We start from the raw sequence: 24,491 nt of genomic DNA, 5'->3' as shown, positions 1-24,491 counted from the left end.
CCATGGTCAGGAGCAAATGACAGTATGGGTATGGGGAATTGTCATGAGGAATGCATCAACATTTACAAGCATCAAATGCTTTCGCTATTACAGTGGCACAGCTGGTAGAACCGCTGTCTCACAATACCAGAAGCATGGATCCATCCCGGCACTGTCTGTGTGGATTTGGACATTCTTTCTCTGATCGTGGTGATTTCCTCTGAGTGTTCCGGTTTCGTCCCGCATGTCTGAGACGTGAGCGTTTGCAGGTTCATTGTAAATGGTTCCTAGTTTGCAGTGAGCGGTTACAAAAGTGGGATAACGTAGAGCGGGTGATCGATGATCAACATGGACTGGGTGGGCCAAAGGGCCCACTTCCATGCTGTATCTTTCAATCAATTCACTGTAATTTAGAACAAATCAATTGACAGCAAGAATTGAAAAGCTGAGCAGTTACTTACGGTTGAGAATGTGCAGTTTCGTGGCGCTCAAACGAGTGTGTAAGATCATGTTTGTTGATCATGTAGCACTGTGTACACAAGTCATAGTCAAAGCACACTTTACATTTCCACCGCATCCCCATGATCCCATGCTTCTTGCAAAAGTCGCAGATTATGTTGGGGTGACGTACACCTGAAAACAGAACATAGAATTGTTATATAGCACCTCCTGGAAAGTTGTTTAATGCCTGAAAACCTCATATGGTCACATCTCCAGCCTTTCATTATCAATGCGCCTTTCGGTAATGAGTTAATGTTACAGCCTGGAGCTGTGGCACCTCAGTCTGCAGAAACATGTAGAACGCAAAGTGCTACAGTAACTGAGGAGGGCAAGCAGCATTTCCGCATGACATGGATAGGCAATGCTTCAAGACTGGACCCTTCTGCTTTTTGTCAAGTCACAGCTGTTCACTAGTCGGTGCAATCTCTTCACCATGTGGCCCTCAACTCTACAATGATTTCATCAAACTCTTACTTCATTTGGTCTTAACAAATCGAATCCAGGTTGCTGTTATGGTTTAACTTTTGTTTTATAAATGACTGAGATTACACAACCTTCCAGCCAGTGTATGTCACTCTGCCACATGGAAAGCAGGCCAACATCACCACCAAACAAGATCCTATTGAGGGTCTGACTGTTGCATCACCTTTCATAGGCTCTGGCAGCAGCCATGTCAGCAGCGTGTTAGTTTTTTTCAACTTTTTAAATTTTTTTAGTATGTCTTAAAGTATGTTATTGATGTTCCTCGGTGTGTTTTGTGTGGGGGGTGGTGTGGGGTAAGGGGGAAACCGCTTTGGTCGCCTCCTCCATCGAGAGGCGACTTTTTCGCTGCCTTTCTACGGAGACGCGCCCGAGGCTTCAGCGGCGGGCGCAGCGTGGACTCTCGGCGTCGGAGCAGGTGAGCCCTCGATGCGGCTCGCCGGAGGGGAGCGCTCCGTTTCGCAAGCCCGCGGCAGCCAGCAGCCTGAAGCCGCGGTCTGCAGAGTTCCAGCTGGTGCGGCGTCTACAGCCCGGGATCCCTCGTGGGGACCCGGGGGAAGAATGAGCTTCCACCGCCGGTCCGCGGCCAACTTCTACCGCAGGCCCGGCGTGGACTTAACATCACTCCTGAAGGGGGCTTCGACCGCCGGCCATGCAGTCTACGGTGGTTCTGGCTGCGGCGGAGACTTTAAATCTCGACCGCCGGCCTGTGGCCTACACCAACTTAAAGCCGCGGTCTCCGGTGAGGAAGAGACGATCCTGGACTGACTCTGGACTCTGGTCCTGTCCACGGGGGGAAATGGAGGAGGACTGGCCAAATTTTGTCCCTTCCACCACAGTGCTGTGGTGGATGTTTGTGTTACATTTTTATTGTGGTTGTGTGTTCTTTATTATTGTATCGCTGCTGACAACCCAAATTCCACCGACCCTGGTTGTGTGGCAAATAAATTCTATCTATCTCTCTATCACCTCTCTACCTTCCAACCCACCCACCTTAAACACCGATCTAACCTGCCGTAGAATCAGTGCGCCTTGCTGCCAGTGTCTGGTCTGTCCATGGTCAATTTGCATCATTGCTGCCTTTGTAACAACCCAAACTGCGGCCACGTCAAAGCCTCAATAAGTCATACAGTTGACCTCGGCGACTCATTTTTAGATTTATCACCTCGTTCCATCCAACACGGAAGTGTTTCCGTGAGAAAATATTACATGAGCCTGTAGATTAGATTAGGCTGCAATGTTCTATACAGTCTAACATTCTGCCAGCATTTTAAATCAAGAGGTAAAGGGAGATGCTGGCACTCAACCAGCCATGTCCAATATCTGCAGAGAAGCAGAAGTAGTAGCGTGGGAGGAGAATGATCAGGCTTGCTTATACCGAGGGATTGGTTATTACCACACACAAAAAAGTCACACCATCTTACCCTCCGTATCCAAAGGTTACTGAATAACATACGGCGTGTAGACTAGCAGTATCACTGAACCATTGAGTCAGCTGTCCATTTCATTGACCAGATTGTGAAATCCATCATGTTCCGCGTGAATGGGTGCTGCTCTGCAAGGATGCATTCTCAGCCCCCTCTTTACTTCTTGTGCACCTACAACTGTGTAGCCATGTACAAATTTAATTCAATTTAATTCAAATTCACAGATGACATTGCCATTGTGGGCCGGATAATAAATAATGAGATGGAGTGCAGGAAGGAGATTGAGAACATGTCCTGGTGTTGAGACAACAACCTTTCTTCAATGTCAGCAAGACAAAGGAGATAGTGATTAACTTCAGGAAGAGAAGTGGTACACATACCATGGTTTGCATTGATGGCGCTGAAGTAGAGATGATTGAAAGCTCCAAATTCCTAGAAGTAAATATCACCAACAACTTCTCCTGGACTGTTCATGTTGAAGCAATGGCCAAGAAACCACACAAACGCCTCTATTTCATTAGAAGACTTCAGAAGTTTGACATGTCCCCAACAACTCTCAACAACTTCTACAGATGCTCCAAAGAAAGCATTTTATCGGGATGCATCACAGCATGGTCTGGGAACAGCTCCATCCAAGACTGCAAGCAATTGCAGTGAATTGTGGACACAGCATTGGAGTATTGTGTTCAGGTTGTTTTCCCGATGAGGAAAGGTGCCATTAAGCTGGAAGGTACACAAAAAAGCTGGAGAAACTCAGCGGATGCAGCAGCATCTATGGAGCGAAAAAGGCAACGTTTCGGGCCGAAACCCTTCTTCAGACTGGAAGCTGGAACATGTGCAAAAATGTTTTACGAGGATGTTGCCATGAGTCGAGGGCCTGAGTTATGGAAAGAGGTTGGGCAGGCTGGTACTTTATTCCTTGGAGTGTTGGCAACTGAAGAGTGATCTTGTAGAAGTGTATGAAATCATAAGGGGTGTAAATAAGGGTTGGAGAATCGAGAACTAAGGCTTAAGGTGAGGGGTAAGCTTTAATCGAAACCCAAGAGGCAATTTGTTCAAATAGTGTATAGAATGAGCTGCCAGAGGAAGTAGTTGAGGCAGATAGAGTAACAACCTGTGAAAGACATTTGATCAGTTAAATGAACAGGAAAGGTTTTGAAGGATATGGGTGAAATGCAGGCAAATGGGGCTAACATGTACCAGACTGCTTGTAGCTACCTCAGAGCAGTGTAAGCAGATCCATGGGCAGTTCCCAAAAGAAACGCAGATTTCACACAAAGTAAAATTTATGAGGAATAATTAGGCCAATCGCAAAGAATGTGTAAGAAGGAACTGCAGATGCTGGTTTAAACCAAAGATAGACGCAAAAAGCTGGAGTAATTCAGCGGGACAGGCAACATCTCTGGAGAGAAGGAATGAGTGACATTTCTTGTCGGTCTGAAGAAGGGTCTCGACCCGAAAACGTCACTCATTCCTTCTCTCCAGAGATGCTGCCAGTCCAGCTTTTTGGGTCTATCTTCAATCTCAAAGAATGGTCTGACTAGACAAATCCCAGACAACAGCTGCTTGTACTGAAATGATAGGATCTAACATGCAATTAATATTAAAAGACAGCTCTATTTGTCACCATAACGGCTTTGCCAACATCATTTCAAAAGCTGTCTGACTAGTGCATGGTGGGTTAAGCTGCAGCTGCCCTGTGCAGCCCTTACTCGCCACAAAAACTTCTACTACCCATTATGAAAAGAAACAAGTCCCAAAGTGTGTTTACCTAGCCCATTTAAAGTTTTTGAAATTTCTGCTGTGAATAGAAAGACCACTGCCAACTGTGTTTCTCGAAACATGCTGGATGCTGCTTCTGTCCATCTGCAAAAGAAGAAAAGAATTTGGGAGTAAACAGGATGCCTCACATTCAGCCCCTGGTCTGCAAGCATCTGACAAACCCCCCCCCCCCCCCCCCCCCCCCCCCCCCCCCCCCCCCCCCCCCCCCCCCCCCCCCCCCCCCCCCCCCCCCCCCCCCCCCCCCCCCCCCCCCCCCCCCCCCCCCCCCCCCCCCCCCCTTTCTAGTAACGTGTCAAACTGAACAGCTTTCTGCTTCATACAAGAAAGTGACCCCCAACTCTGACACACACAATTCTCTCAAGCATTATGAAGTCAAACAGCCCCCAATTGCTGTTCCCGTTCAAAAGTTGCGCGTTTTGTCAAGCCAACACCTTTGCCATTCAAAAGCTTCTCCCATCAGGGACCCGACGGCACACTCTCTGCTGCAGCTGGTTGCACAAGCCCTGTAGGTGGATGCTGGAAAAAGACCATGGTGGTGTTCCTTTAGCCTCGTCTTCCTGGCAGCAGCTTCTTGCACTGATAACACATATCAAAAGTTCAAGCAATTACTGCAAACAATTCTCTACCCATTATGAAAAGAAACAAGTCCCAAAGTGGTTTATAGCCAATTAAGCAGTTTTGAAGTGCAGTCTCTGCTGTGATATAGAAAGGGATTAGACGCTGGTCTGGTTAAAGGCTGATCGTGAGACGACTGTCACATACTTACCCCGCTGTGTCTCTCGAAACAGCCTTTGCTTTGAAAGATTGCAATGGCCCACATTTACGCCAGTCTTCTGCACAATCTAGACCCCCTGTAATTTACGTAGAGTAAAAACAGGAGGATGCTATCTCTGTTGCACTACATTCAGCCCTGAGTCACCTTGATAATAAGAACACCTATGTCAGGAAGCTGCCTGACAACACAATACAATTTATTTGTCACTTGAACTCAATCTTTCAATTTGCTGTTAATATCAGTCAGCCAGATCTAAAACAAAGTTGAAGTAAAGGAAAGAGGTCAGTAACCTATCCCTTAACATCGGCAAAACTAAAGGGTTGGTTGTTGTCCTAAGGAAGCAAGGGGATGAATAAAACCCTGACCTTATCAAGGGACCTTCTGTAGAGAGTGTCCACAGGTTAATTTTTCTCAACATCCATATCACCAGCTACCTAACTTGATTGGTGTCCCTTCAGACTGATGTGGCGATCAAGAAAGCACATCACACTAAATATTTTCAGTGGATGCGAATATAAATAAGAGAGCCCTGACTAAGCTGAATCAAAGCAGAGCGCTGAAGTTACAAAGAGAGATTGGAGAGTCTGGGGCTATTCTTATTGTAACACTACGCCAAGTGCGGATCCGTTGGGCCCACTCCCCCAATGCAATATTCCACCAAACTGCGCATGCGCGACTGCCGCGTTCAAAGTTGTGCCATTGTCGGCTGAAATTAAGTTAAAGTTAATAAATTGAAGAAAGGACCCGTGGAGGCGTTTGTAAAATAGAAGGAAACTTACCCATGGAGCCGTTTTGTCCCCATTGCGAGGCCAGGAAAGTACAGGTGAAAGGAAAATAGATGGTGATCTGAAAATCTGGTAAGGGCTAAACTGCGAGCTGAGGGGTTCCCGTTGTGATGCCAGAGGTCACCGTTGTGAGGCATGGGGAACCCTCCCCCCACAGCGCATGCACGGATGGGGGCGCTGTTTTAAGTTATTTTAAGTTTTATATATCCGTGGAGCCTTGTGAGGCCAGGCAAGTACACATGGAAAAAAAAGCCGATTTTTTCAAAATGAAATTTGGGGTCCCATTGTAACGTCGTGACGACATTGACGTCAATATTTTACAAGTTATTGACATTGATGTTATATTTTACAAGTTATTGACATTTTAAACTTTACAAAAAATACTTTTCAAACCACTTTTCCACTTGACCTGCCCAACGGGCAGGTCAAGTGGAAAAGTGGTTTGAAAAGTATTTTTTGTAAAGTTTAAAATGTCAATAACTTGTAAAATATAACATCAATCTGAACGAAACTTGGTACTGCACATCGCAGGACAATGGTGAGTAAGGTGGGCCAAAGATAGTAGCGCTATCATGTACCGTTTTGGCAGAGTTTCCAGAACTCATGCACACGCACGCATACGGACAAACAAACAAGGTGAGAGTTTTAGTAATATAATAATATATAGATAGGAGGCTGAAGGATGAATTTATAGGGATTTATAAAAATAATAGTGGCATAGGTGGGATAGTCAGAATTTTTTTCCCGGTGTTTCGTTTCCAAGAAAACATGGCTAATTTGTTAGTGCCTCTAAATAAATCATTGTTCATCTGGTTAAAATATTGAGATATACTTTCAGTGGAATTCTATTCAACAATATTTCAGTCATTTTTTATTTATTTAGCGAATGCAAAGTCCTTTAGCCAAGCAGTTTCCTCTTGATTTGCTGTCATGTACTTGCTGCACAAAATTCTCACATGACTAGAAAATGCATGAAATCCTATGCTTCATCTTCAGGAACTGTGCAAAAATCTTAAACACAGTATTACTACCACGTATAATTAAAAATGATTAAATTATGTATAATCATTTGCTTTCATCTATCTAAAACTGGAGCAACTGATCAGTGTGTCTTTGATCAATCTTTGATAACGTGCCAATGTTGTTATATCAGTAGTAGATTCACACACAGGAGAGTATGTATTTTTTCCACTGATATGCATTTAACAGCAGCACAAAATGAAACACTTTATATTCTATCCAGATCGTTAGCATGTGAAGAATATCCATATCTTGTATATCATATCAATAGTATTTAAATGCAATATCTGAATCCATTGTGCCAATATATTAAAAGGACTCAAAGTGCTGGAGTAACTCCGTGGGTCAGGCAGCATTTCTGGAGAACATGGATAGGCGATGCTTTAGGTCAGGGCCATACTTCAATCTAGTGCCAAGATATTATCTTGATTTTGCAGGTGAATATTTATAGTTTATATGTGTATCGATACACAATATCTAAATATAGAAAATATATAATACACATATATTCCAATATCAAATCCAAAAATGGGATAATTGGATATAGAAGTTCGAGCCAATTTAAACTAATTCCACCCGCACCCCTCTTCTGTGCATGTTTTTCTAAATGCCTCTTAAACCTCACTCTCATATCTACTTCCACTGCCTCCCCAGGCAGCACAATGGAGCCAAAGAATAAACTGGTGAAAGAATTCAAAGAAGAGATGTATCACAAGGTGAATGAAATAAGTTAATGATACAGACTGTGCACTGTACTGGACAGAGATAGAAGCATGAGCCACGTGATTAGAAAGTTATTTAAAACCATGATTTAAAGATCACAAGGAGGCTTAAATGAATGATCAGCAGAACTCCGAAAACCATAGAATATTACTAGGATTTAAACATTCTAAATTTTAGTTTTATATTTATATTTAAAGGTTTTAAATCGTTCACATCATGCAGGAGTAATCGAGGTATGTGTAGCTGACCTCCAAGTTGAGTTTACCATGCTCAGCAAAATATTTAATTTAAATTTAAATAATGGAAAACAGTTTGTTTACAAAGAGATAAAGTGCAGCCAACTTTCCAGAGTTTCGGAATGCTGGTTGTGCAATGGTTGGGGGGTTTCATGTTCCAGTGCTTTAGGTCGAGGGAGTGAACGCTCACTAAAAATCCAATGGCACCGCAGAGCACTGCTGATAACGAGCAAGAACCATTCATAGAACTCAATTCAAGACCAGTATTGTTGAACATATATAAAAGCATCACCGCATGACAAAAAATATATATCATTCAGTCATGTTCAAAATACATCTCATGTTACGGAGACTCTTGTGGAACAATTGAAGAAATTCCAAGTAAAAAATTGACTGCTGGAACACATTGGGTCAGACATTTGTGGAGTTAAAGGGATGGTCGATGTTTCGGTTCAAGACCCCGAACAGGACCGAAGGGTATGGAGGGAAGAGAACCAGTACGTATAATTGAGAGGGTGGAGTGAGACAGAGGCTGTTGCACAATGGGTGGAATGAGATGTGGAGCAAATAGAATCAGGTGGGGAGGAGAACCTGTCTCAGTTCTGCTTCCCTCTTCCCTTACAGAGTCAAAACCTCCCTTTACCCACCAAGCACCCACTTCCTCAGTGCTCTTCACTGGCAGATCACTGGACCTCGGTGTCACCAATTGTTAGTCATGAATGGCAAACACCAGGCCTGATAAAGTCAGAGTCATACAGCGTGGAAACAGGCCCTTTGGTTTATCTTACCCACACCGACAAACAGGTCCCATCTACACTAGTCTCACCTGCCTGTGTTTTTGGCCCACATCCTTCTTAACCTGTCTTATCCATGCACCTGTCTAAATGCTTTTTAAACATCGCATTGATATAATGAATCTGAACAAGATTCAATAAAATTAACAAAAGGTGGGTTGAGGGAAATAGGCAGAAAGAAATAGAACTGTGCAGCAGTCACTTGATTACTGAGCTTCATGTGACTGCATATTCCACCATTTATTTCTGAGCCAACCAATGACATATTCCCACAGTCAGTAATCTCTCCCAATGCAGTAAATCGGTCTTCCCAACCCTGCACAGTCCTGCCTCTCAGACTTCACCGTTCACATCCTACATGCCTTTTCCACGCCAACTCCCACCCAACCAATTCTGAATGCCAAAATTGAGCAGACCTGAATTTCCGGCCTCAAAGCTCTTTTCACTTCGTGATCCCACAGTGCACAATCTTTCTTCCACAGATGCAAGATTTTATCTATTGAATCAAATCTTCAAATGCAGTTGGTAAACTATCACCTTCACATTGCAAAACACTAGCAGTGATCCTGCATCATGTTAGAAGGTTGCAGGTGCATATTTCACATATTTCAATCTCTGTAATTGAGTGCCTTCAGATGTTGTAGAGATTATCATATTGACCAGCACGCATTATATTGTCAAATTCTAGTGCAATTTTCTCAATAGATTCAAACGAATGGAAGGACTTGGGGGTTTAACTCATACAACTGTATCTGGACTGCACTGAAAGAGATGCCATCTTCTGAATAAGTTCATAGGCTGATAGTCTCACGGCTTAGTGATGCTTCTTGTGGCATTTGACTCGGAACTGGATATCTTTTACATTCAGGCAATCAGCCAGGCTCTGTATTAAAGCCAAAGTTCTCAATACTTGGTGATGTCCCGGAAGATTATTGTTTCAACATTGACTAAAGGAAGCTGCCAGGTCTCACTGCCAATTACCATCCTGTTTAAATCATAATAAGTGCCTCATGTGATGTACACACTGAGCCACGCATTTTCCAAAACAGAAACCTTCCCTTCAGTACGATTAATTCCAAAACTCATTAACACTCAATAGGAATATTTTCCATTTCATTCTCCATCATAGTCAGCTGTTTTCCAATATAGCAAATTTCAGAGCAGAACTTCCAAGTCTGACTTTTCCCTCTTTGTTGCTGAATCCACTTCACTGAGAAACTCTACCATCCTCAGAAAGTAGAGTACCCTTTCATAATTCCTCTTCCAAGACTACACCACATGAACTTCTGATCATTTAAGCTGGATTTGGGAAATGGCCCACCGGAATTGCAACCAACTTTATTTAGAACAGAAACAATAGACAATAGGTGCAGGAGTAGGCCATTCAGCCCTTCGAGCCAGCACCGCCATTCAATGTGATCATGGCTGATCATCCCCAATCAGTACCCCGTTCCTGCCTTCTCCCCATATCCCCTGACTCTGCTATTTTTAAGAGCCCTATCTAGCTCTCTCTTGAAAGCATCCAGAGAACCTGCCTCCACCACTGAGGCAGATAATTCCACAGACAAATTGTTTAAAAATACAGTCTGCAGCTTTTCATGCAGCGGGCGATAAATTAAATTTCCAGTTTCATAAATTTAGATACTCTCAAATGCCTGGATGGCATAACGTGGGTTACCAGATCATATCTTTCATCTCCACTCTCTGTGGAAATTAATTTTCTGCAAAGTGTTTCCGGATATTAGAAGTTGTTGGCTTCTTATTCCGGTCTCCAACAGACACACACGGGATACGATCTTTCTATTCTTGTATGCAGTGCTTCAATTGCTCAACCAATTGTCTTAATGAATCGGTGAACATGCATCAAGATATCATTTCCTCTGCACTCCTCTGATTCCTGAATCCTATGCAATGCTCCCTCAGCCCTTTTTGCATTCTGCAAATACAACACCTCACATTTTTACAAAATTCATCTCCATTACTTACAAATAACCAGTTTCGCTCAATTATGGATTTATTTTGTCTGAGCATTATCAAAACAATGAATAATGTACTTTGATTTTTAAAATGTCCAATCATTATGTCAGAACAAAATGTTAGTGCAGAGAAGAGGCAGTTCCTATCGAGCTGTTGTTGTCTAAGATGACGGGAAATATTAGGCTATTGGGACCTTAATGTCCTACAATTTTCCTTCCCAGTTCTCCCATTAACATTTGGCATGTTCCCAAATTCCTCGGGTTATGCTGAGCAAAGATCTTTGATGCTGAGTGCGATTCATTATTTTCTCAAGTGCATCATCTGAGTCCAGTATGACTGTTCTATCTACTGCTTCACTTCCTCTATTTATATTTTGGTACTTTCCTTTTTATATGTCATTTATTTCTAATTTCTGTATCTTGACTTCATTATCCCTCCCACTTTCTTCTGGCAATTTCTTCCCCGTCTTATCTTGCAATCTTGGGGCTGTGGTCATTTTGATCTTGTGTTATTGATAATCAACACATATGTGTTATATCCTAAAAGTCAGAAAACGCTGGAGTAACTCAACAGGTCAAACAGCATCTCTGGAGACAAGGAATCGGTCACTTTTCAGGTTGAGACCCTTCAATACTCAGGGGAGAGAGAATAGAGAGATACAGAAAGTACATCGAACAAATGAATGAAAAATATGCAAAAAGCAAGGATGATCAAGGAAAGGTGGAGCCCACAATGGTCCATTGTTGGCTGTAGGGAAGAGAAACCAAATGATACAAAGGATGACAGTGAAACTAGTACGATGGCTAAGGTGGGGGAGAGATGCAGAGAGAGGGGATGCAAGGGTTATTTGAAGTTAGAGAAATCAATATTCATACCACTGGGTTATAAACTGCCCAAGCGAAATATGAGGTGCTGTTCCTCCAATTTGCTTTTGGCCTTACTCTGACAATGGATAATATCAATATGGGAATGGGAAGGGGAGTTAAAGTGTTTAGTAACCAGGAGATCGCTTAGGCCAAGGCGGACTGAGCAAAGGTGCCTTCAATTGAAAAGCAGCCAGGTGACATGAGTGCATGAAGTTCATGGTAATCACTGTTAATGATAGCACATGGCCAGCAGGAGGAAGTTGTTCTAAAATTAAACATTTGTGGGCCCATTGCTAGTGGCTGAATGGCAACTGACCACCTTCACAGGCCACTGCTGTCGGAGTGGGTCAGAGAGAAAAATTCATCCATCGGCCCCCAGCACCAGAATTCGGCTCCACTACTGAAGCTAGTGTCAATGTTTTTCATGGCCATTCATCAAATTGGCTTGCTTTGTCTGTGCCTGTACAACCTAACAGGACCCACCTGTCAGTTCTCAAATGGAACTAGCTGCACTATTTGAAAGTAAACTCACAATGGCAATACTCTCGAGTCATACAATAGACACTGCCTTTAATCCCCATATTACTCCAAGAATACAAGCTCAAAGTGTTTTTGGCAGATTCAGAACCCAAGGGAAAATAAAGACAATGCTGAGACGACCACTGGTAGCAGAAAGGCAACAACATTAATGATTAATCCAGAGACCAAGTGTGGTTTACAGTTACAAATCATTATTGATAGTTTCATGCAGAGTGTGCAGCTTGTACAAGATGAGGAAATGAAAATAAAAAATGCTGCAAACACTCAGCAGCTCAACAAACGTTGTAAAAAATTCAAAATTTCAGATCCGAAAATCATTTTATGCACCAATTAGCAGATTAATTATCATACATTAGTTTAAAGGAATAGCGCTACTCGTGATCGGCTGACATTCAGGAAATGAACCAATATCCAGAGGGGACATGTTGCACCATCTCCAAGGCTCTACTGGAGTAGAGGGTGAGTGACTGTAGATGACAATACTGCTGAATTGTCCATAATTGATCAGAGAAATTAGTATGCCAGTCCATGGGATCAATGTTGTTAGGTACACAAAACTGTAGTTGGCTACTGCTCAGTTCCTTCTTTCAATAAATCTCTGACAAGCCTGTATTATCCATTGGTCTGTGCTTCACTACTAGATGAAGCAGTTAGATTCCCTTCAGGCTACAACCAGAATAATTGCATAGTAGCTTTCTTAACCTTTCACACTTGTACAAATCATGAATGGGGTGAATCACATCTTCGCTTTAACGATCACGTAAACTGCAAGATGCAACTTCAGATTTAATGGATTTTCCAAAGGATGCAGTAATCCTCCTTTCCTACAATGTAATGCATATTTTTTTGATTTTACATGAATCAACGTTAGAGATTTTCATCCCATTTCAGAAATACATTAGCCCCAGTGGTTTTGCTGTCGGATCCAAGTTCAGTTCATACATGGAGGATTTGTCAGAAACTGATTCTAACTCACCAATTACTCACAAAATTTAGATATTTTACGAACAATTTAATCTAGTTTTATTTGGAGATGGTTATTGAGTGTAATTATATGACTATAATTTAATTTTGTTGCAAAGCATTTTATCTGGCATCTCCTAGCTTGTATAAGATGCCCAAATAAAATGACCATGTTCTACGACTAAATCAACAACTAATTCTGCAACATCGCAGAAATGTAATTAACATAGTACACCACATGCACGGTAACCATTTAAAATGAACAGACATTGTAAACTCCAATGGGAAGCAATGGGAATTCTACATAAAGCAGCAAAGGTTTTTCTGAAGCTTATTGAAAGAAATGCAGTTTGCAAATGGATGAATGCACAGAGTCTGTCACCCAGGGTAAGGGAGCCAAGAACTAGATTTCTTACGTTTAAGGTGAGAGGAGAAAGATTGAATAAGAACCAACTTTTTCCACACAGTGGGTATGTGGAATGAGCTGTTAGAGGAGCAGTTGAGCGAGGTACAATTTCAACATTTAAAAGACACTTGGACAGGTACATGGATAGATAAGGTTTAGAGGGATATGGACGAAATGTGGGCATATGGGATTACTTTAAATGAGGCATCTTGTTCGGCACGGATGAGTTGGGCTGAAGGGCCTGTTTCCGTGCTGTATGATTCTATGACTATAAAAAAAGCAGCTGCCTACAATGTGTACATCATAACATTCATCTCACAGACTGATGTTGTTCTTTGTCTGATCAATTATAGACAATACTACAATATTGTGATGCTAGTGACTAGCCGTATAAACTAGCATTGAAGCAATTGTAATCTTGGTGCATCTCAGTTCTCCCATTGCAATAAACTACCAACCTTGAAGAAGTTGTAACCCTAAGTTCCCTACTTACCATAAAATGTACTACAGGTTGTTTCTATAAAATAAGTATAAACATGGTAAATATTTCTTCCATTTGTTGTTGCATGATAGCCTGATACAACTAATGTTTTTTAACTTCCTGCACGGTTCTACACAACCCTTTATACTGATGGTAAATAGTAAGATTAAACGAGAACTTACCAGTTTGAAGTTTGATCTGTATTTTATGAGGAGTTACGATGAGGGATTACGTGAAGAACCCCGCCACGACGCATGCGTGTCATTCTTCAAAGCAGCGGTGTGAAATCACAGACAACTGTAATGACTAAACATAGTAAGATTAGAGAAGAGATACCAGTTAAGTATATGATCAAGGGTGGGAGCGGAGGGCACGTAATCCCTCATCGTAACTCCTCATAAAATACAGATCAAACTTCAAACTGGTAAGTTCTCGTTTAATCTTACTATTTTACTTCAGAGTCACGTGAGTGACTATGTGAAGATTTTAAAGCTCTGTAATTTCATGCCGTGGAAACGAGTCCATGCATCACGTCTGCCTTGACTGTAGGAGGAATAGTGTTAACATAATTCGGACATGAATTCGATATTGAAATCATAAAATTTATTAACACAAATTATGACCCTTTTATGGGTTTGAATTAATTTACAGAACTTAAAATTTTTTCTGCAAATGTTCCAGGTTTCATTACTGGTTTATTGTAAAATAATTGGAATGTTCGTTCCCCTGACCATCCTGCTGCTTCGAGGACTTGGTCCATGGGCACATCCAATTGTATTGCTGCCGATGTAGCTACAGCCCTGGTGGAATGAGATTTAAAAATGTTAGTATCCACCCCAGCCTGTGTAAGCACCTGTTTCAGCCATCTGGAGATGGTCTGGACCGTCACTCTTTTGTGAGGTTGCTTGTGGCTGATCAGAAGTCCCTTCTCATTGCCTCTTAGGATTTTAGTTTTCTCTATGTATAATGACGGGTGTCTAACTATACAGAGACGGTCATCTGTAGGGTATGACCTAAATAGTATATTGAGGCCTGCTGATCCCTGTCTGTTCTGCTTTACTAGCTCGTAGATGTGGAACGTAATATTGACAGGTGAGGAAGTCATGTTGTCCAGTCTGAGTTTATGCAGTGACTGTACCCTCTGTGCCGTGACTAATGCCATTAACATGACTGTTTTTAAAGTCAGTCTGTGTAGAGTCAGAGCTGATGCTGGAGACCAGTTCCTGAGCGTCTTCAGGATAATGCTTATATCCCAAATTTGGGAGTACCTGGTTTTTGGGGGATTAGTATTAAAAATTCCCCTCATGAGCTTTGTTACCAGTGGGTGAGTCCCTACAGAGTAACGCTCTGTCCCTTGCCATAGGTAAGTCGACAGGGCATTTCTGGCACTGTTGATGGCACTGTAACTGAGCCCCTCATCATAGTGGAGGCCTGCCAGATATTCCAGAACAGACGGGATATTCATGTTTCTGTTGGTGATGTTGTTTTTATGGCAGTACATTTCCCACTTCCTGATGTAGACCAGATACTGTTTTTTAGTCGATTGTCTTTGGGCCGCCGAGATCATGTTCGCTGTTCGGTCCGTTAGTCTCAGTTGTAGAAGTGGTGTTTTTAAACTCTACAAATTAATAGGTTCAAATATTTATGGCATGGGTGGCTATCCCCTGTTACGGGATAAGTCTGGTCTATGTGGGATGGTAATACATGGTTCTAACACCATGTTTTGTACCACTGGGAACCATGGTTATGTAGGCCAATCGGGTACTACCAAAATACCAGACGTAGAGTCTTGTTGTATTTTCCTTAATACCCGACTGATGAGGCAGAAAGGAGGGAATGCGTAAATAAACAATTTCCCCCAATGCAGCGAAAATGCATCTGTCGCTGCTGCCCCAGGGTCTGGTTCCCATGAAACATAGTTTGGTATCTGGTTGTTTAGTCTGGATGCGAATAGATCGATATCTGGTGTTCCATATTTTGCTGTAATATCAGCAAATACTATTTTGTTCAACATCCATTCGGTGTTTTCATTAAATTTGCGTGACCTGGTGTCTGCCACTAAATTTAGTCTCCCTGGTAGGTAAGTGGCTGATATCCAAATATCTCTTTGGATGCACCATTGCCAAATTGAGTTAGCCAGATTGTCACATGATGTCGATTTGTTTCCACCCATGTGGTTAATGTATGCTACCACGGTGGTATTGTCTATTTGTAGTCGAACATGCTGGTGATATGACCCAGTACAATATGACTTTAGGCCATGGAATGCACCCAACATTTCCAAGTAGTTTATGCCCAGTGTGAGTAAGAAAGATGCCTCCTGTGCAGTCCATCTCCCTCCACAGCTGGTGATGGTATTGGTGGCTCCCCACCCAAGTGCACTGGCATCAGATTGTAGTACCATGGAAGGGTTACTGACAATGATTGGGTTTGAACAAAGCCAAATGTTGTCTATCCACCATATTAGTTCCGTTTTGGCTTGGATTGGTAGTCTCATAGGTCTGTCAAAGTGACATTAATTTTGAGCGCTTGTATTTTTGCTCTCTGTAAGTTTTGGTAATGTAAAGGTCCAAATTGTGTGGCTGGGAAAGCAGCCACTATTTTACCAATTACTTTTGCTACCAAACTGATGGATGGTTTTCTGATGTCAATGAGTTTATTGCAAGCCTCTATTAAATCTCTAGCCTTTCCCTTAGGTAGTGTCACCGTCATGTGAACTGAGTCAATGGTGAACCCCAAATAGTCCATAGTGGTGGACGGCGTTAGTTTAGATTTAACTGGATGGATGACAAATCCCAGTTTTTCAAATACCTGTTTTGTGGCTGTTACAGTCTGTATGGCCAATTCCAAAGTTTTGCCCACAATGAGTATGTCATCTAAATATGCCATAACCATGTGTTTACGTTTCCGTAGAAATGCTAGGGCTGGTTTTAAAATTTTTGTGAACAGCCTGGGGGCTGATGATAGCCCATTTGGCAGTGCTTTATACTGCCAGAGTTGTCCCATCCAGTTGAATTTTAAGTAACATCTGTGGTCACCTCGTATAGGCACTGTATAGTAAGCATCTTTTAAATCGATGTTGGCCATGAAGTAACCTTTGGAAATTAATTGTTTAGCAGTAACAAAGGTTTCCATTTTAAAGTGAATATATTGTACAAATGTATTCAATTTTGTTAGATCGATGATGATGCGACAACCACCATCTTTTTTGATTTTGGTAAAAATATTGGACACGAATTCTAATGGTTCGTGTTGTGTTATCTCAATTACACCTTTTATGTAGAGCCGCTCCAGTTCAGCTTGTGCCTCTGATTTTTCTTTATCAGAGAGCACGAACACTCGGTTCGGTATATGTTGAACTGGAGGGCTGTACTTGTGTATAAACTCTATTGTATATCCTTGGATACTGCTTAAGATGTAAGTATCGGTTGTTAATATGCTCCATGCATTCAAAAACCAGTGTAGTCTCCCCCCAACCTCCATGCTCTCCATATTTTTTTAGGGAAGCAGACCCACCTACCTCCATTGTTACCAGTGGCAGGTTTACTTCTTTTTGTAGTTTTTCCGCTGTTGTTGTTGCGCTGGTGCCTGGTTTTTCGGTTTGGTTGGCGTTGGGGTTCCCCGCATCTTCCAAGAAGGCCGGCCTGGGCCATGGCCTAAAAAAGACTCGTGTTTGAAATACCGTGCCTTCGAGCTTTCACCAGTTCTGCTGGTGGGTGCGTAGGGATGCTGTCTTTGGCTGTAGTGGGTTTTTGTTGGTATTCCTTTTATTAATCCCAAGGTTTTGGCTTCCTCATCGAGCTCTTTTACTTGCTTCGATAGGTTGCCTCCGAACAAGAGTATGGGTGGTTTCGTGGTCCCAGGTTTGCACAGTCCCGCGAACTTTGGGTTCAGTGTGGGTTGAATGGCACTTTTCCTGATGTTATTTATTTCATGCTGGGTGTTGCAGAATAGTGCCAGTGCATCTTGTTGATCCTGGGACATGTCCCTGTCGTCCACTGTACGGGCAAATGCTGTTATCCCTGCGGTCAGTATTTTTTGCAATTTTACATCCATGCTCCTGACTCAGGTTCGAATGTGTTTCCATATACAGTTGTTAACTATTGGAACGTTCAGAGATATGCAATTGCCCGGTGCCAGGTGTCTTCCTGTGGTGTCCAGTACAGCCTGCTCTTGTAACTGGTTTAGAGACATGTAGTCTATACTGGCAGCAAGCTTTGGCTCCAGATTTTGTCCAGTCTGTTCCGGCTGTATAAAATTGGCCACCATGTCCAGTAAGTTCTCTTTTTCCTGCACCCCATGCACACTTGTCTTTTCTTCTGCGGACCCCTCTTCCAGGTCAGCCCAGCACTGACCCGCAGTGCTCCCCTCCGATGAGGTAGAAGCACTGTGCAGCCCTTGAAAAGGTACTGCTGTGGGTTTACCATAGGGCCCACAGTGACCCGACTCCATATCCCGGAGTCTGTCACGTTGGAGCAAATGCTCCATACACCGCTCCATTCGGGTCCAGTGCTCTCGGTCACTGGCTGCCCGCAGTAGTTCAAAGTCGGACTCCTCTGAGTCCACGACCTTGTTAGTTTTGTGTCTAGCCTTGCCGCCCTACCGCGTGAATTTGGCCGGTGCGGAGGCGACATCGGGCACAGCTGATCCCACTACGGGTGATCCAAGTGCCGTTAGCTGCTGTTGCTGGCTTCCCGCTACTCCCTCACCAGCTTTGCCGCAGCCCTTGTCTTCTTTGTTTTCTCCATTTTCCTACCTGTAGTTGGAAATGGGAACAAAAAAGACCGCGCAGAGTAAACGCTTACCTGCAATTAGCGGCTTTTAAACTGCCGCCGCGGGGGAACGTCCTTCCACCGCGTCTGACGTTTCGCAATGCGTGTAGCAATATGGCACGCATGCGTCCTGGTGGGGTTCTTCACGTAGTCACTCACGTGACTCCGAAGTAAAATCAAGCCGATTTGGATTTGAAATTTCACAAAATACATACTCTAGGCAAAGTGGTGATCATGTTCAAATATTGTTAACTGGAGTATTGGTACAGTGATTTATCATACTAATTTTTATCTACATTAATAAAGTGTTTCATCTACATAAAGTACTTCCCCAAGAAGGCAACATCTATCATCAAGGATCCCCACCATCTTGGCTATGCCGTCTTCTCACTGTGACTGTCGGGCAGGAGGTACAGGCCAGCAAGTACAGGTGGGACTACACCACTATGTTCAGGAACAGCTATTTTCCTTTCACCATCAGGTTCTTGAACTGACCTGCACATGCCAAATCCTACCTCTGCCATGGAACACTACAGTCCACCTCTTGCACTACCACAGGCTTGGTATTTTTTTCCATGATGTTTTTGCACTATTATCTTGCTTTTATGCACAGTCATTTACCTTTTAGAAATTGTGTGTGTAATTTACGTATAATTTGTTTTTGTGTGTTGTCTGACTTGGTGTATCTGTGATGGTGCTACAAGCAAGATATTTCATTGTATCTGTACCTCATCATACTGTTGGATAGGACAATAAACTCGGCATGAGTCGATTGACGTTCACTTATTCTGTAATGATTTGCGTTTATTACTACAATTCTTGAAGATGTATTCCTCAAAATATGGAAGAGTACAAGTCTTTTATTATTCAAAGGAGCGTTGCATTATTTGGGGTTGGTCAATGTTGCTCCTTGTATCCTCGTAGCAAAGACATTCGCTTTGGATGACCTACTGAATTATTGTCATTCAGAATTGTGACAATTGGACTGATTAGAGGTGGGATAAAAGCAATTTAAATAAGTTAATCAGAACTCCATGACAGAACAGTAAACTTACCAATCTGTGCATTGTCGTAGAGTAGCAGGTCATAAGCTCCTTGGTAACCAGTGCGATAGTTTGTTCTAGTACCACAATCCCACTGCACCACCACGGTTTTATCTGGTGTTGTGGTGCTGCCTTGGCGACCAATCTCTACCACGGTACCAACATGTCCTTCTCCATCGTCCTGGTTTCCCCAGATCCAATCCACACCACGTACAATCCGCATGCCCATTTCCATCGTGTACGACGTGTGATCGGTGACTCAATGGCTTATTAATCAACTGATGCAATGGCGTCTAGCGACAGATGTCTCCAACTGCCTAGAACACCTGGAAAAGGAAATACAAATCAATTCAATATTCTTCATTAATCCAGAGAAAATGTATTGCATTTTCCACATGTATTGCTTCTTGGGTGCAGTACCCTCCCCTGAACTGTCCAGCTTTCATGAGCTTCTCCATGGTAAACACAGATGAAAAGTATTCATTTGAGCCCTCACCAGACTTCCTTCCCACAGCTCCACACATAGACTCACCGATCCCTCAACAGACCAAGCCAAACACCAACCCTACCCTTATACGCTTAATATATACAAATAGAATTATTTTGGATTCTCCTTTACCTCATCTGCCTGGGATATCTAATGTCCCCGTTTGACCTTCTGATTTCCACTGTTCACTCCTGCATCCGGTATATTTCTGAAGGAATTCACTCTTCCCCAGCTACCTACACCTGACATGTGGCTCCTTGTTCTTCCTGAGCAGACCCTCAACATCCCTTGTTAGCCGTGTTCCCTGATCCTGACAGCCTTGCCTTTGCTATATTTGCCTGGGTTCACTCATCACTAGAGAACATCAAGCTTGAACATTGTCACTTACAAAATAGAGTTGCTGAAGACTTGAGAAAGGACAGGAAATAAATATTAAAGAACTAGTGTCTCATTCGTCGCATCATCTCTTTAGCTAAACAAAACCCTTATATACTTCTACTATAACTCTTTGCTTGGAATATTAACGCATGTCTAAAAAGATCAGCATTCACCATTGTTCATTAAAGGGGCACCCTCCATGGGGTGCGTATTGGTGTACACTAAAAAGGAATGTTGCACAACATGAATCGTCATCATTATCTGCTGTCAATTGGAGACTTGGTGCAGACAACCAGGAAAGAAAAGAAATGCTTACATTCATATTGCACCTTATTACATCATGCTGTCTTCCAAAGGATCTTGCAGCCATTAATTTATTTACAAGTTTCGTCATTGATATAATGTTATAAATGTTATAGCCAGTTTGCCAAGAACAAGCTGTTACATCCTGTCACAAGTTACTCTAGTACTTTGTTTATTTTTGTAAACCAGCACCTACATTTCTTCGTGTCTGCATTGTACAGTACTGCAACAGGCCCTTCAGCCTTCTGCACCTATGAACCATCATGTCTATCAAAACTAATCATTAATTCCATAACGATTCCATGGCCTGTCCAGATGCCAATTAAATGTTGTTTCTGTTCCTGCCTCACTGTGTCTTCAGTCAGCTCATTCCAGACACCTTTCTATAGTATCTTTTGTGTGAAAAATGTACCCCTCAGAACCTCTTTAAACCTCCACCCTCTCACCATGTGCTAACTCTAGACGCCCACGTTCTAATGAAAATAATGTAGTTATTCACCTTATCTATGCAGTCGTTATTTTACAAACATCTAAGTGCACCCCTCAGCCTACTATGTTCCAGGGGAAAAAAAAAAACATAGCCTCTCTAATTTCTCCTTATAACTCAAACCTTCCAGACCTGGCAACCTCCTCATAATTGTTGGCAGCCTTTCCAGTTTTATGACTTCCTATAGCAGGGCAGCTAGAACTGTACACAGTATTCCAAATGTGCCTTTCCAATTTGCCTTTGTACAGCTGTAACAGGTACCAAGTCTTGCACAGTACAGTTAAATTACCCCAAATTACAAATTATGTCGTCAATTTATCAACAATTCGTTTTGATTTGATTTTCATGGACATGCAAACAGGATTTGATCTGTGCTGGCAAAAGATCCAAAGCAAACCCAACAATGTCATCTCGATAAACCAGTCCTACTGGCAGGTCAACAATGACTGCTACATCAGCAGGGATCTAGAGAGAGAAGGCAGAAATGAGAAACTCTGTCACACCTCACAAACTTGATGTAGGACAATGCCAAGAAGACATCTATCCCTCCTGCCTGCTCATGATCCATATTCCACTTTTCCATGCATATCCATGTGCCTATTTAAAAGCCTTCATAAATATCACTATCAAATCTGTCTCCACCACCACCCCAGGCAGCACATTCCTGGCACCCTCAAGACCCCTCTGTACATCAATGTTGCTCAAGGGTCATGCTGTTAACTGTACACTCACCCCTTTCATTTGACCACCCAAAGTGCAACACCTCACACTTGCTCGGATTAAATTCCATCTGCCATTTCTTGGACCTTATCTGTATCTGATCTATATCCTGCTGTATTTATTGATAGGGTTCTTCACAGCCATAACTACACCAATTTTTGTGTTGACTGCAAACTTACTATCCAATTAATCACCTTTTTGTCCGTCATTTATATATATCTCAAACAACAAAGGTCCCAGCACTGATCACTGCAGAACATCATTGGATCCGAACTCCAGCCATAATAATGCCCTTCCACCACAACCCTCGGTCTTTTATCAGTAAGCCAGTTGTCAGTCGAAACTACCAAATCACCATGGATCCCATACATCTTAAGTCAAGAGTCAAGAGAGTTTTATTGTCATGTGTCCCAGATAGGACAATGAAATTCTTGCTTGCTGCAGCACAACAGGATATTGTAAGCACAATAGAGAACAGTTCAGTGTGTCTATATACCTTAGACCAATCTTAATCTTCTAGATCAGCCCCTCGCGAGTTTCCTTTAGTCTGCAGCCACCTAGCAATGTGCTATTTCTCATGCTAACTCATATTCTCGGTTCTTTGTGCACCTCATTTACACAGGTAAAGAGTGGAAATGTGCCGATGACTGATTTTATGATGTAGATTGAGAAGTGAATGCTGTCCGGCACAATGGGAGTCCAGTTTTCCCTCAGAATAGTGGCATGGGATCTCTGACATCCACTTAAGAGGCTGGACAGGTCCCAGTTTGAAATTCTACCTTCCGATATCAGTAATACCGATTTACGTGTTGACTGCTTATTCACGAGAAACATAATATGAAGGGAAGATATGTCGAATGAAACATTTGTAGTCAACTTTTTGGTACAATTTAAAAAGCAATTGAGATCACCAGTGTTTCACCTGTGAAGTAAAAATGTAATTTAAAGGATATCATTCCAACTCTTTGGAAGGTTCACTTGATGTGAAAACATCCCCCTGCTAAATTTTGATATTTCTGAATGAAGGAACAAGGAGATAATGCTGGTAAGTGCGATTAGTATGGATGGGCCGAAGGCCTGTTTCTAAACTGTACAAATCTATAACTATTATTTAGTTACCTGTAACAAGTTTTCAATTTTACTGTAGAAGGAAACTTTCGATTTAATTTTGATTTGTGCCTTATTGTGTCTCAAAAAGACTTAATGAAAAGTGTACAATTATCCTGGAATGCATTTGTGAACTCAAGTGAATGACTATTTTGTCATAGATTTTCAGATCAAGGAATGTCGCAGGATTAAAAACAACATTCTGAAGCTTAAAATAGAAAGGGCACACATTCAAGTATGATTCAAAGACAGCACCTCTGACAACACCGCCCTTCCTCATCTCCATGCCGTGAATCAGTTTACCTGCTTGACAGGCACAAGCTCACAACACTCACCTAGGTAAAAGTACAACCAAACTGAGTCAAACTGACGCGACTGTTAAAAAAAAAAAAAGCATTATTTACAGAAGTTGGATTTGATTCAGATATCAAACTGAAGATAAAAATTGAATAACCACATGTACATACCCAGTGCTGGACAATTCTCTCACTGTCTCGCCCTCATGATTTTTGGCAACCTTTGAACACCTTGCTCGTGCGATACTGAGGTGGTCAAAATTACCAAGGTCATAAATTGTCCGAATTACTGATCTGAATTTTTTGCAGGTTTCTGCTCAATTTCAACACTGCCAATTATAAAAATCGCCCACGCACGAGCACGATTTGAACTGAACATAATACGTGAAAATAATTTACCACAAGAGTACAGACTCGTTTAAACGTGTGCTGGTCCAGACTCCAATGGTTGAAAATAGCTCGTCAAGTATTTACCATGCACCCACTGCAAACAGTATCCACCTTCGTTTTAAAATGACATTTTTATACCTAACAAAATCCAGCTTAATCTTAAAATAAAAGATAGATTTAAATAGTATATTTGATATTCCTTTCAGGATATCCCAAGGCATGTTCTAATCAACAAGGCTTATTTGAACTGCAATCCTCTCATAATGTTGGAAAAAACAGCAGCTAATGCAGGCTCCCACAACAGAAGCATGAGAACGACCAGTTCGGGCAGAAACTAACACTGAGAACTAATTCAATAGGTGAGCATGGTTGGTTTTGTGGGAGGAGCCCGTTTCTTACACATTCGCTTTTAAAAAAGCAAAGGCAATGTTTGCGGAAATTCAACATGCACTGAATAACCTGAACACGCAACAAATCGACCTTTGATATTGATGTTTGTCAATTTTACGCAATTTCAAACAACAGGAGAACACAGTGCAAATTATACCCCAACATAGCAAAGCAGGGGGGGAGACAGTGCACTGATTCATGGTGTAGTAAGGAAACATTTTATTCCTCAGCTCACTCTCACTATTCAAGACTGGAAGTCACATCTTTGTGAAATATCCTTTTTAGTGCCATAATTGAACTGTAGTTACAAATGCACGGAAAATCACCGTGAACTCAAGATAGGCAACATAATTTTGTGAACCGAGTGCCAAAGTGGTAAATTT

The 24,491-nt window shown here is 42.2% G+C and overlaps 1 protein-coding gene across 6 annotated transcripts in view; it reads right to left on the bottom strand.

Moving 5' to 3' along the window:
- The window catches only part of mib2 (MIB E3 ubiquitin protein ligase 2), a 123,476-nt gene that overhangs the window by 72,111 nt on the left and 26,874 nt on the right, over window positions 1-24,491 (bottom strand). For 4 of the 6 annotated variants that reach the window (XM_055659523.1, XM_055659519.1, XM_055659518.1 and 1 more), the window contains 2 exons: window positions 19,563-19,876; window positions 441-612 (listed from right to left, as the gene is read on the bottom strand). In XM_055659523.1, coding sequence (XP_055515498.1) covers window positions 441-612; window positions 19,563-19,785 — 395 coding nt within the window. In that variant the 5' untranslated portion in view covers window positions 19,786-19,876. Of the gene's footprint in view, window positions 1-440; window positions 613-19,562; window positions 19,877-23,499; window positions 23,646-23,727; window positions 23,970-24,491 lie in introns of those variants that run through there. The other 2 variants (XM_055659520.1, XM_055659522.1) reach the window with 2 other exon arrangements.

The sequence above is a fragment of the Leucoraja erinacea genome, chromosome 30 (genome assembly GCF_028641065.1).
Source record: "Leucoraja erinacea ecotype New England chromosome 30, Leri_hhj_1, whole genome shotgun sequence".
Classification (NCBI taxonomy): Eukaryota; Metazoa; Chordata; class Chondrichthyes; order Rajiformes; family Rajidae; genus Leucoraja; species Leucoraja erinaceus.
The sequence above is the reverse complement of the archived record's forward strand: the minus strand, read 5'-3'. Positions and strand labels throughout refer to the sequence as shown.